At 39.8% G+C, this 13,455-nt stretch overlaps 1 protein-coding gene across 1 annotated transcript; it reads right to left on the bottom strand.

The window, feature by feature from the left end:
• Positions 1 to 298: 298 nt before the first annotated feature.
• LOC115775573 (matrix metalloproteinase-20-like) lies at positions 299 to 4,107 on the bottom strand (the record flags this gene model as incomplete). The annotated part of the gene is given in 9 exon segments (XM_030723062.1): positions 299 to 317; positions 320 to 454; positions 874 to 1,007; positions 1,241 to 1,391; positions 1,489 to 1,647; positions 1,753 to 1,878; positions 2,180 to 2,328; positions 3,265 to 3,452; positions 4,046 to 4,107. Coding segments are annotated over 9 exon segments (1,123 nt in total), but the record flags the coding sequence as incomplete, so codon positions are not given.
• Positions 4,108 to 13,455: the final 9,348 nt, after the last annotated feature.

Below are 13,455 nucleotides of genomic sequence, written 5' to 3'. Positions count from 1 at the left end.
TAGAAGAAGAGGAGAAGAGTATAATTTCATTTAATTCAATTTGCAGTGCCCACATACATGCATTTATTAAGCCTCTTCTTCCCTGATCTTATTAAAGAAAAAAACAAAGAAATGGCTCAAAGCATGGTGCTATAATCCTATTGAGCAAAAACAGCTGAGTCAAATAGCTTTAAATGATCAAACTCAGCAAAGTAAAATGCCGTGGTGTGAACCTGTGTGCAAACAAAATTTTTAATTGCAGTGGGGAATATATTTACCTGATGGTTACTGGACGCATGCTATTTGTTTGTTGTCTTACCTCCAGTAAATATCATGCGCAAGAAGAGGGTGCGTCTTGTTTTGGGGATGTGCACTGCTGCATCAACCTCCTGAACCCACACTGGAAACCCAAAGTGACTTAGTTTTCTGGCCTTTCCCTTCACACGAGAGCCTTTCACTGTCCAGAATATGGATTCTGTCAAGAAAAAAATATATCCTTACAAATATGGATTATTTGTTTATTAAAAAATATGTACGTTCTTACAATTGTTCATAGAAACTGAGAAAGATTAAGTAAACACTAACCTAGAAAACTGAGTTTATACATTTGTTATAAACAAAACACAGATTAAGACACACGGATGGGCCGTGGAAGGCTGCATTCGGGATTAACCCAGATGGCCCAGAGGTAACATTTATAATGAAATCAGAAGTTGCCCAAGGATTGAGCCTTAAGGGACTCCATAAGAGAGGAGCAGAAGACGACATAGTTATTCCTTTGAATTCTAAAGTATCTGTCAGATGAGTAGGATAAAAGCCATCTGAGAGCAGTTCATAGGGCACAAAAGAACCTATAATAAAGAAATACTGAAAGTTGTGACGCTGTGTGGTTACCATGAATAAGGTAAGCAGTGGATCTGCGAGGTACCCAGAAGGCGGCATCGATGCTGGTTTCAATCTTGGGCATAAAGTTGGAGATGGGACCTTCCTTAATGTCATCCCGCTGATTATGCTTTATCCAGAGATATCTGAGAGGAGGAAATATTGTTAGTCAACTTACAAAAAAAAAAGCACATTTTTATTGACACTGAACATTTCTACTGTACATCTTCTTCTTTTGATGGGGCAGCAGTGACCTTACCAAAGAGTAAGGACGCATTGCTAATTATAGTTCTCCAAAACTTTAGACTTTAAAATACAATTAATGACACCTACAGTATGTCTTCAAGCAAATTAACGTTAATAGGATTCATCAACATGCCTTTCTCTAAAGAAGAAAGTGGCATCCCCAAGAGTGGACACTGCATCAAAGGTCAGGTCTGCTGCACATTTGTCCTGCATGAGTCGAGGGAACAGTGATCCAAACAACCAGCTGTTCGTCAAAACATTATTTAGATGACCTCTGACAGGACCTAATACAGATGAGTACAGATATATTAATCAGGGAATTAATTTACATAAAACTATTAGAATTTGAAGATCACTCAATAATGCATCACAAGTGTTTACTGTAAAGTGCTTTGATATTGGCTACATCTTCGCTTGATAACAGGTTGGCTGGGTTGAAGGCTTTGTAATTTGGATACATCAGTGACTCTGGGTTTCTGGAGTGCTTCAGGCCCAAAGCATGGCCGAACTCATGAGCTGCCACTACAAAGAGATTAAAACCTGAAACAAAAAAAAAAAAAAGAAAAGTGCATTCAGATGATGGTGATTAACTTTCAATGTTCTTTTTTTTTTTCAAATGATTTCCAGTGTGATCTGATTCAGCACCTGCTTCTCCTGCTGTCCAGTGTTCAGAATCATCAAAATGCGTGTCCCCTCCAACTCCTGATCCGGGACCGAAAGCGTGAGCCAGGGTCCCTCTGGGACCATCGAATGGGAACAAGTCACCGTGCGCTAAATGGTATAATCCAGGGCAAACATGAAACAGAAACCACAGAGGAAAACCATTTTCTTTCATGCCAAAAGGAAATTACAGACCTCTCTTCACCTCATCTAAATGACTCAGACAATTTTAGCAGCCAGTGCATGAGGACGCCTACCTTGGTTAACAATGAAATTGCTACTGCAGTTTCCCATGTGCACATTCACTGCTCTGTTTTATTTGCATGAGATGGTAGGACGAGATCTGTTGAGAATTTCTTTTCTTTCTATTACATTCTGTCGCTGTACTGTGTAAGACAAACTACAAACCCACCATAGGTCACAAACTCCACCATGATGTCAGCATTGTGGGTGTTTGACCTGACAAACGTCAGACTGCTGGCTCTCGCCCAAACGCTGAAAGCTGACTCGATCAAAGAGTCCACGGTGCTGCGAGGCAAATCTCTGGTGTACCTGCCAATGCTGCAACAGCAACAACTGTTGATTAATATCAAGCACAATATATATCTGTCTAGAAAGCGCATCTTCTTCCAATGCCAATGCCCTACCTCACAGTTTTTTTTTTTTATTAAGAATGTGATCCAGAGCTAGAGCAAAAATTAATGGATTCTCCCTTTTTTCCCTCCACTTCCTCACCAAGTTTCATATATTTTGTAGTTTTTGGGTTAACTGGGTTTTAGAGAGTCAACAGAGGAACATTCGAGAAGTGCAGTTATCCACCAAAGCCAATACCCCATCTCACTGTTTTAAAGAGAGTGAATGGGTTCAGTTTTTTTTTTTTTTTTACCCTTTATTTTACCAAGAAAAATCCCAGTGAGATTTAAAATCTCTTTTACAAGGGAGCCAACCCACAGTTCCTGCTAGGTTTAATGAAATAAAAAATGATACCAACTTGAATGAAGTCTAACATTTTTTTAAAATAACAACAATGATAGTTTCTTTGCTACTCTTTAATTATACATTTACTCAGTGTGTAATATAGCACGCATGCCTCAAATTGCATTTGCACAGGAATGTATAAGCATGTCTCAGACAGTGTTACATGAGTTCAAGCGTGTATGGTCGGCTTGGCATTATAACAAGCCCACAGAAACTCTCAAAGGCAGAAGTCCCAAACCAAAAGCCATAATAATTTGTGACTATGGCTATTTTCTCTTTCTGCCAAAAGGTTTATTGTCTTCCTAAAAAGAGTTTCATGGATTTCTGAGGGTTGGTCAAGACAGCCAATCATTTTTTAAATCTTTTTTTTGCCCAAATTCTTTCTAGGTTAGACAGTTCTACTCTGTGTCATTCATTTTCAGGTTTAAAAGCAGCTTGATCATTAAACATCAGCAACCACAGTATATACCTGTAGGTGATAACATTCTTATTCCACCGCATCCCTGGATGTGACTGTACTCCTCCACATCTGGAACGCCACATCGAGGGCTCCTCATCACCTCCAGGGTATCTGAGTCCAGCGTGCCTGTCACATTCAGCCCAAAGAAAATCTGCATGTCTTTCACCTTAGAGGTGAAGGAGGGTCCACTCCGTTTTATACGTCCCAGAGGATCATTTTTCAGGTTGTAGTACTGCTGGAGATAGTCCTTAGAGTAGATTTAAGATCCACATAAGAGCAATTTGCACAAAGCCAGGTAGATTCATGAGTCCTTGACAACTTTGTTAATGCAAAACTATATTCTTGTATCACAACAGGCATTACCGATTACAGATTACTATAAAGGTCTGACTGATCTATCATGACTTCTGCATAAACACCCTTATTTTCAGCATGAACTATCAATTACACTTGCATATAAAGGCATTCACAAGATGGAACAAAGACTAGGCAAGCAGTTTGCTTCAAAGAAAAAAACAAAAAATAGATGTAAGTAATTAAAATGGGACGAAGAATGTGAAAATGAGGACGCCAAAAGAATCTTTCAAAGCATGTAATATGACAGCATAAAGGACCGAGAGAGCAGTGCAGTTATTTACTTCCACCCCCCACCCACACAAAAACAAATGCAATAAAATAAAATCTCAAAATACACACAGGAAATAATGGATACTTCCCAAGTTGTTAACCCTGCAGTAAAATCACCATCAATTAAGCATGACTTTGCATTGTTCAAGACATTAAGTCACATGCAGTCCACTCTCAACATTTGTAATGCAGATCATGCAATTATGCACTTACTGTGGCCAGCTTCAAGTCAACATGTGGTTCTGGTGTAGGAGTGCTCTCTTCTTCCAGTGTAACTGTGGGTGCCGTAAAACATGGACCAGGCACAAGCAAGACCAGAACACAGCAGGAGAGCAGCATGACATACACTTCACAGACTTAACACTGCAGTGAACTGTAATGGCCTGGTTTAAACACATGGAGATGGAGGTTCTGGTTAATGAGAAAGCCTTTTAAATGGTTACTGTGACTCATAGCACTTGCAAATCCCAGGAAAGCCTCTGACAGTGCTATGGAATTAGGGGTGGGTTTGGAAAGGGCTAAGGACAAAAAGAGGCATGTCATGTGACATAAAGTATTTTCACCAATGATGGTTCAAATGGAAGAAATGTTCAGTGGACGATTTCAATTTCGAACTCTTATTTCAGTTCAGTGCATGTGTGAAATCAGACTTAGACACAGTACAGTGGGAGTTTTTAAGTTACAACATGACGGTTCACAGATAATCCTAACAAAAATGGTGAAACTACAACATGAGGCAACATAATTCATTCCTCAATATGTGCACAGTGCCATTGCTATGGTGTAAGCATGTTGTTACTCAGAGCATTAAAAACTAAGCAGTGATAGAGTAAGAATAACTGATCTCCTCAGTAGAGCTTCTGTAGAGGAAGCTCATCTTAAACTCCCTCCAGACAGATGCAACACAATGAGCTGAGTACCTCGATCTGCTCAGTCCCACGTATCCTGCAAGGTCACCTAAAGTAACCCCGTCACGGCCCAACCTGGTCCAGTTTTAGCAAATGCATGCAAAAACTTTAAATAAGAGAGCTTTCAGAGAGGGAGCTTTAACTGTGGGGGGGCTTAGACTGGCAAGGGGGGGGGGGGGGGGGGTGCTTAGACTGGAAAGGGTGGTGCTGCGGTACTTTCAGACTACAATTACACTTGATTGCTCATTGTGGATCTATATGGAACCAATCGCATTCCACTGTAGGGCAACTTGAGTGGACTTTTTCAGAACAGGCCACACAGTTTTGCAGAAAGACAAGAAGAATTTGTTTAGAATTTGTGTTGAAGTCATTTTTAGGGAGGTATGATGAGAGTACATTCAGGACTTTAAGAATCTGAATGTTTCTTTTTTTTCCCCCCTCATCGCCCAGTTGGTCACAGCAGACAGCAGATGGCCTTGTCCCTGAGTCTGGTTCTGTCAGAGGCGTCTTCCCGTTAAATGGGAGTTTCTCACCATTGCAAAGTGCTTGCTTATAGTTTAATTGTGTTTTTCCCAGAATACTGTAGGGTTTTTACCTTACAGGCTACAGAGCCTTGAGGGAACTGTTATTTAGATTTTGTGCTTGTGACACGAATGCCTTTGGTTGGTCCTGGAACACATACTTGGATATTGTGAATGTTTGTCACCAAACTCTTTTATTGTGCTTTCTTTTCACACTTCGCCTTGACTACCGTTTTCTTGGCAGGCTTCCACCTCCACTCAGCTCACTCTCCCTCCGTCCTCTCGGCCTGACAGCTACTGTGTATAAAGACAGTATGCAATCAATCCTCTGCCGGGTACGTGCAACCAGCCCGTCCCCCTGACGCCCCTCTCTGAACCCGCTGCCCCACCCATGCAGCCATGGACCAAACCACACCCTGCCACCACAGTGCTATATAAATAAACCTGAATGGAATTGAATTCAAAAGTATGAAAGGAGAGCAAAATGAAAGAATTACAAATCAGCGGAACTACATTATTTCAACATTTATTATCATGTTTCAAGATGCGGTCCTGAGTCATTCTCCTGCTCAATTGCTTCAAAGAAATCTCAAAAAACGAGACTCAAAAGCATTATCTTTGAAGTCGGTATATGTAGAATAGCTCTTACTTTGGCTCCCCCTAGGGTTGGTATGAAAATGCAATGGGATGCGTTACATCCCTCTACACGTCAGATGAAAACATCTGACGTGTAGAGGGATGTTACTAAATGGCAAATTATTTCAACAAGATAAATTTGTGTCATCAGAATGGATCTGATATCATTTTTAGCCACATAAAAATTCTACACATAAAAATTGGCTGTAAATAGTCTAAAACTCAGGTAGTATTTTGAATACAGCAATATATGTTAATCCGTTGTGCCTGTGTCTCGTTCATAGATAATGTTATATAATAAATCATTTTGTAGTTTATTTGTTGTTTATGTTGTGATTTGAGAAGGTATAATTGTGTTTTTGGCTCTTTTTTTGTTATTGTGTTTATTTTTGTTTGTTTTTGATGATGATGATGATGATGATGATGATGTGATGATGATGATAGAGAACTATGTGGCTCCTCTTTCAAATGTCTGTTTTACAATGTGCTAACACCATGATGGAAACACAGGGGCCAGTAAAACCAGATGGTCAATTTCAACCAGAGAAAACTTTAAAGCTCTTGCTTCAGTTTCTGCTGCCCCCTGTGGTGTGCCTTCAGTGCATTCATCCATGTTTCCTAATACCTTATGGCGTTCAGAGTACTGATTGCAATACTGCAAAAATAGGTCTGATGTCAATTAAATGCAAGGCCAACAATCAACAACACCACCACCAATACTTTTAACTCATAAAGGAAGCTTATGTAGGATTGAGAAGTGTGTGCCAGGATTTATGAAATGTGTGTATTGTCAGTAAGCTTCATCTGAACATACATTTCAATAACAAAATGACTGAATTTACTGGTTAACAGCCAGAAGCACACAAGACACAATGAAAAACAAAACAACAAAACAACAGAAGTTGAATAAAACACAGTGGAAGTAGAGAAAACTAAATCTCAAAAAACACAATAGAAGTGTTTTTGGGGGAGACAATAATTTGACAAAAAACCTGCAGGAGAGACACAGGTAATAGCAAATATATATCTACAGTAGTATACGAATCAAACAACTAAAACACACTACCTGCATCTTTTTCCTCCCTCACAACACCAATGAGTCCTTCGCTTCTTTTAAGCGTGTCTCAGCGCAATCCTTTGCATGTTTAGTTTTCTCTGCCACTTCTGCAGCTGTTCTGGCACATTAATGTCTCTCCAGTGGTCAATTCTGTTGCATTTTGTGAGATTTTTTTTTTTTTTTTCAACTTCTGTTACCTTTTGTGCACTTTTTCAGATGTTTTTTATTTTCCTGGTGTTTTCTAAGTTGCAGAGCATTTGACCTCTCAGGCCTCCTTATTTTAACACAGCAAAGCACAAAAAACAAACAAAGTGAAAAAAAGGAATGTAAATGCACTGCCTGGAAGCACTTTGAGTGAGCTTCTGTAATTTTAAATGCATTATGTAAATAAGATGATTGACAGTAACAATTCAGTTAATTTGGTTTAGTTTATTTTTATTTATAGAGCACCAAATCACAGCAGCAGCCAGTTGCTCATAATAATACTGCCTAAAGGAAGCATGTATAGTTGTCAATGAAATTGGTCCTAGCGCAGAACCCTGTGGAACTCCATAAAACCTTAGTGTGTGAGAAGACTCCCCATTTACATGAACAAATTAGAGTCTATTAGATAATGATTCAAACCACTACAGTGCAGTACATTTAATACCTATGGCATGCTCTAATCTCTGTAATAAAATATTATGGTCATCAGTGTCAAATGCTGTACTGAGATCAGGCAGGACAAGCACAGATGAGTCCACTGTCAGAGGCCATGAGAAGATCGTTAACCTTCACTAATGCTGTTTCTGTCTGTGATGAATTCTGAATTCTGACTGAAACTCTTCAAATAAACCGTTCCTCTGGCAGATGATCATTAGCTGTTTACAACTACTATTTCAAGAAACTAATGGTAGGACTTCTTTGAGCATCTTGTAGGAATGGGATCTAATAGACTGTTGAAGTTAACTCAGAAAGATCAATCAGAGAGAAAAGGTCTAAATAATATCACAGTAGTGAAAGTAGCTGTACACAAAGCTACATCTGTGAGAAGGTTATGAATAATTTTTTTCTAATGGTTTAAATTTTGTTTGACATGAAGAAAGTCAAGAATTCATTACTAGTTAAAGTTAAAGGAAACTCACTCCACAGAACTCTGACTCTTTGTCAGCCCGGATACAGCGCTGAAAAGAAACCTGGGGTTGTTCTTTTTTTTCAATCAGCGATCAATAGCAAGAGAGCCTGTTCATAGAGCAACAACTCATTTTCCAGGCTGAATGAAGATCTTCTAAATTAGTGAGATGCCATTTCCTCTCCAGTTCACAGGCTATCTGCTTTAAGCTCAACAGTTTTTTTGTACCAGGGAGTCAGGCTCTTCTGATTTGAGGCTTTCTTCAAAGGAGCCACAGTATTCAGAGTCATTGCAGTGAAGATGTAAAACTACTGATGAATAATCGACCGGGGGTCGGTGGGATAGATTTAGGTAGCTAGAACAAAATCTGTTCCTAATGAGAATTCATACTTCATGGTGCGGTAAATTTTTTTCAGTTCCACTAAAATAATTTTCACGTTTCAGTGGGTTGATATGCATATTTATATTTGATGTAAATGTTAACAGTAGCTGTCAGTGGCCTCTGTCTCTGTGCCAAGGGTCTGGGTCTGTCTGAGGTAAGTCTCTTCTCCTCACTTACCGTAGTCTCTTTTCCTTCTCATTTAAGGGGTAATTGAGTAACTGGTTTCCTCAGTAGAGCTACTGTAGGCAAATCTCATCATAAACTCCTTCCAGACTGTTGTGTCTTTTTCATTCTGCAGGATCTCCTAAAATAACCCCATCAAGGCCCACTCTGGCCCAATTTTAGCAAATGCGTGCAAGAACTTTAAATGAGCGAGCGTTCAGAAAACATTTTTTCCCACTCAAATTATTTTTTGCATTCTTTTCATGTCTACAGGATGCGCGTAACTTTCCCACTGCAGCTTATGAAAATTTTTCAGTGCATGTAAATTTCTAAAAATCTTTGACATTCTTCTCACTCACTTCCAGAACATTAAATACGCATGCATTAATTGCCAGATACACATAGATCACGTCACATCTGTTCGGGTTTTCGGAAAGTTTTCACACTGCGAGCTTCACTCAGATCCACAGGTGTAATCTGGGACATTAGAACTTCCTCTGTTTTAGATTTTGTTTTGCCTGTATATTTGGTTGGGGTAGTGGTTCATGCTGTTGCATGAAGGTCCTGGATTCCATCATTTGGCTGGGCCTTTCTGTGTGGGGTTTGTATGTTCTCTCTGGGTACTCCAGATTCCTCCCACGGTCCAAAAACATGCAGTTAGGATTGGTGATCCTAAATTGTCCATAGGTGTGAATGCGAGTGCAAATAGTTGTCTGTCTCTCTGCGCTGGCCCTTTGACAGCCTGGTGACCTGCCCAGGGTGTACAGTACCCTGCCTCTCGCCCTATGGCAGCTGGGATAGGCTCCTAATTATTTCTTTCCATCCATTCATTCATTTTCTTCTGTTATCTGGGGCCCATGGGGCAGTATCCTAAGCAGAAAAGTCCAGACGTCCCTCTCCCAGACCTCCCTCTCTCCAGCCACCTCCACCAGCTCATCCAGGGGGACCCCAAGGCATTTCAAGACCAGCTGATAGATATAGTCTTTCCAGCATGTCCTGGCTCTGCCCCGGGCCTCCTCCTCCAAAGACCCCTATGAAAAAGTCACCAAGGGAACTGTTTACCCTGCCCAGGATAGGGTTACCAGGGCACCACCCTGGAACCAGACCTGGGGAGGGAGCTTGAGGGAGAGCGTCTGGTGGCCAGGCATTAGCCTGTAGTGCCCGGCCAGGAGCAGCCCGAAGAGAAGATGTGGGCCCGCCCTCCAGTAGGCACACCACCCGCAGGAGGCGTTACAGGGGTCAGGTATAATGTGTGTCGGGTGAGGGCCCTGGCAAACCAATCCCCAGCCATAGAGACTGGCTATTTATTTATTTAGTGTCCAAATGCTGTCAGTGTATCTCTTTTAACTAACCTTTCTCTTTACTTCTGTGCTTCTTAAGGACTTTGATTAAGCTGTGTCAAATATGACTGCTTCCATAACATTATTTTCTGCTGACAGTGTGACCTAATATGCAAGTTGGTTGAAATAGTTCAGTAATAGATCACGCCATGCATCAGTTTATAACACTAAGTAAAACATGTTTTGTGGCTCATGTAGTACACTGGCAACAATATTGTTATGGAGGGTCAATGGTTTGTACCACTGTAATGTAACCATTAACTTTTCATGGTTTGGATTCAGTCTCTGCATAACACACACGAACATCTAGCCTACAAAAAATGTCATTGTGGCTTACATTTTGCATGCCAGCTTCTGCATTATTTATGTGTAGAATTCTGTTGCGCATGAAGTTTCTTCACACTTCTCCTTTTTCATAGATTTTGAAACACATCATTGAAAGACTTGCGTGTGTCTGACGCATGCCCTTCAAACGCAGGCTGCTGGATATTTGTTATTTGTTTGCATGTAGTAAGAATTTACAGGATGTTGCTCACAGTGCTTCAGTTGGGAGGTGTTGAAATATTCCCAAGCAGGGCCTGAGCCTATTCTGCAATTCTCTGGAAACAAAACATGCATTAAAATTTCAAAAGGTCAGCTGAAATGGGAATCACATGTGCAGTAGCTAAAGAAAGCAATAGTTCAAAATTCCATTTATAAATAAGCCCAAGCAAAACAACATTTTTACAACAGCATTTTGTAGATACAAAAGCAATGCAAAGTGCTTTACTTTTAGCAATCATTAAAAAATTAAAAGACAACATTAAAATATTTCCTTGACACTCTCTCTCCACAGTTTAACTGTAAGTTTAACCACACTGTACGTCCCCACACTGAGCGTCATTACTGTGTTTCTGGCCTGGATTGTTTTAGCCTTTGCATTGGTTCCCAGTGTGTTTCACAGTAGAGTTATTGGATTTTTGTATTTTTTGGACATTGCATCAATGTTTTCATTCATTCATTTTTGGCTTCGGGGTCTACCTCTGGGTCCCCACCTCTCCTACACTCCACAGCTCATGACATGACTTTCATACCTGATGTTTTTCTGAATGATTTCTGATTTGCTGCCCTTGGTAAGGACTTTGCATGGTGGATTTTGAGAAGTGCTCCATAAATAAATGATGATTATCATGATTATATTATTATTTTTACAATTATAAAAACAGAGTTTTAAGAACATTATTAATTATAGCCATACAGTGGGGGAAATAATCATTTGATCCCCTGATGAACTTGTAAGTTTGCCCATTACAAAGAAATAAACAAACTTTAATTTTTACTGGCAGTTTTATTTTAATGGAAAGAGACAGAATATCAACCAAAACTCCAGAAAAAAATGCATTGCTTAAATACTTAATGTCTGTTGGGCACACTGGCATGTAGAGCAGCAACAAAGGCTCTTCACTCCTGTCTTCTATGGGCTATTCTGTTGATGGTACTCCGTGTGTGTCCCTATGATTTCAGTTCTCCCTACACTGTTGGTCTACCCCATTATTTTTCTTTCCCTCTGGTGTCCAGAGCAGCACTGTTTTGCTTCACTGTGGTGGTTCTTGATATTGCTACCTGTTCCTCCCTCATTTGTAGCAATACTTTGGTGATAGCTAAACTCCTCTGTTGTTTGTAAAACTTTGCCATTTACCTTGATTAAAAAGGAAGGTTTAAGGTCATAACTTCTGATTTCTGTTGACAGGATCATCAGGACAATCTGTTGAGCAAATCACTGAGGGGAGATGATTTCTCCTGCATATGTTGGTAAGTATGAGGCAATAATGTTTGTCTGCAAAATTTTAAATTAATATCTCAGTGACTTTTTCAATTATAATGATGAAATCTGGTACTAAAGAGTAAACAATTACTGTTGATAATTCATGATGTTTTTCTATTTTAAATTAAAATACACAAAATAATGCAAAGTGAACTACAAACCCTACACAACAATCACATGCACATATACAATTCATATCTTGGCAAATATTTGTTTTTATTTTTCATATATAGAATATGAAGCTTAGGCGTGAGTTCAATAAGGAAGATCTGTTATTACTCATCTGCATACTTGCCCAAATGTTGAGCGACTTCTCTATTTCACATCACTTGAACTTCCCACGCTGTCAAACTCTCTGCTGATATCATTCAATTCAATTTATTTATGTAGCGCCAAATCACAACAAACAGGCGCATTATGTTTTAAGGTAAAGACTCTACAATAATTACAGAGAAAACCCAACAGTCAAAATGTCCCCCTATGAGCAAGTACTTGGTGACAGTGGGAAGGAAAAACCGCTCCAATCTGGGAACCATTTCAAAAGGTATTGTTTTCACGTCATTCTCATGTAAACTGGAGGCTGAAACGCATCAAAAACTACCATTTTAATCTGAAACACGTTCTCGTGTTAACGGGGCCTAAGATAAGATGGGGCCTGATTATCCAAGACCTTGGATGTGAGAAGAAGGATTTTGTTGCGGAAATGTTTGTGTCTGCCAGAGATGTCTTTAGAAAATGTATTCTTGAAAGAAAGAATTCAGTCAATACAGAGCACGCAGCAATGCAATTTGCAGTGCAATGAGGAATTCAAAGACCTTACTTATACAAAATCTTAGAGTATCACATTACATTGTTCAGCCCCTTCCAGTCATCCTATACAGGTCACACACAGTTCAGAAAGATAAATGTAGCAGTTTGGGCAAACAGGTCTCACTGGTGTTGGAGACGAAGGTACCAAGACAGAAACCAGGACTTCCGTCTGTTAGTGAGGTCCCGCATGCCTGCACCTATGTGCAGGGTCAAGAGATCAAACACAATATAAAGCATGAGAGAGAAAACATTTAATTCTTGAACATAATAAAATAATCCTCAATAAGAGCCTGATCCAGCTACGAAGGGCAAAAGGTGGGGTACATCCTGGACAGGTACGCAGTCCGTTGCTGGCAAGCCGCTTTCACATTCTGGAGAAATCAACACAGCACAGAGTTTTGAAACCATGACATTACAGTATGTGTTATTATTTCACCCCCCCTTGTAGAAGAACATGGTTAGAAATAAAAAGTATACATTGTTTTCCTTTTTTCTCTTTAAGGTATTGGTTGGTTTGTTTTATTTTTGCACCCACAACATTATACAGTACCAGGAAAAGTGCAACATAAGAGATATTCCAGCAGCCATTTTCCTGCACAATAAGCACTTTTTGATACTTTTGCTACTTCCACTGTGCTTTTACATACTTTTATTTGCAGTGTAGCATTAGTAGTTTTACTCAAGTAAAGCAAGTAGAGATTGTTTGATGCAGGGCTTAAGGTGACGAAAAATTATTGGGGGCCGAGCACAACCTGTGCAACGGCCCTATTGTATCTGCTTTTGATTATTTAGGCAAATGAATTGCTTTTTTGAGGTCCAAAATGTATTTTAATGGTTTCAGGCATGGCCCTTTCAAAATGGCTCTACAGCGCCACCTTTAGTTCAATTCCCT

This window comes from Archocentrus centrarchus, unplaced genomic scaffold (genome assembly GCF_007364275.1).
Source record: "Archocentrus centrarchus isolate MPI-CPG fArcCen1 unplaced genomic scaffold, fArcCen1 scaffold_192_ctg1, whole genome shotgun sequence".
Taxonomy (NCBI): domain Eukaryota; kingdom Metazoa; phylum Chordata; class Actinopteri; order Cichliformes; family Cichlidae; genus Archocentrus; species Archocentrus centrarchus.
This window is presented reverse-complemented; position numbering and strand designations above follow the sequence as displayed.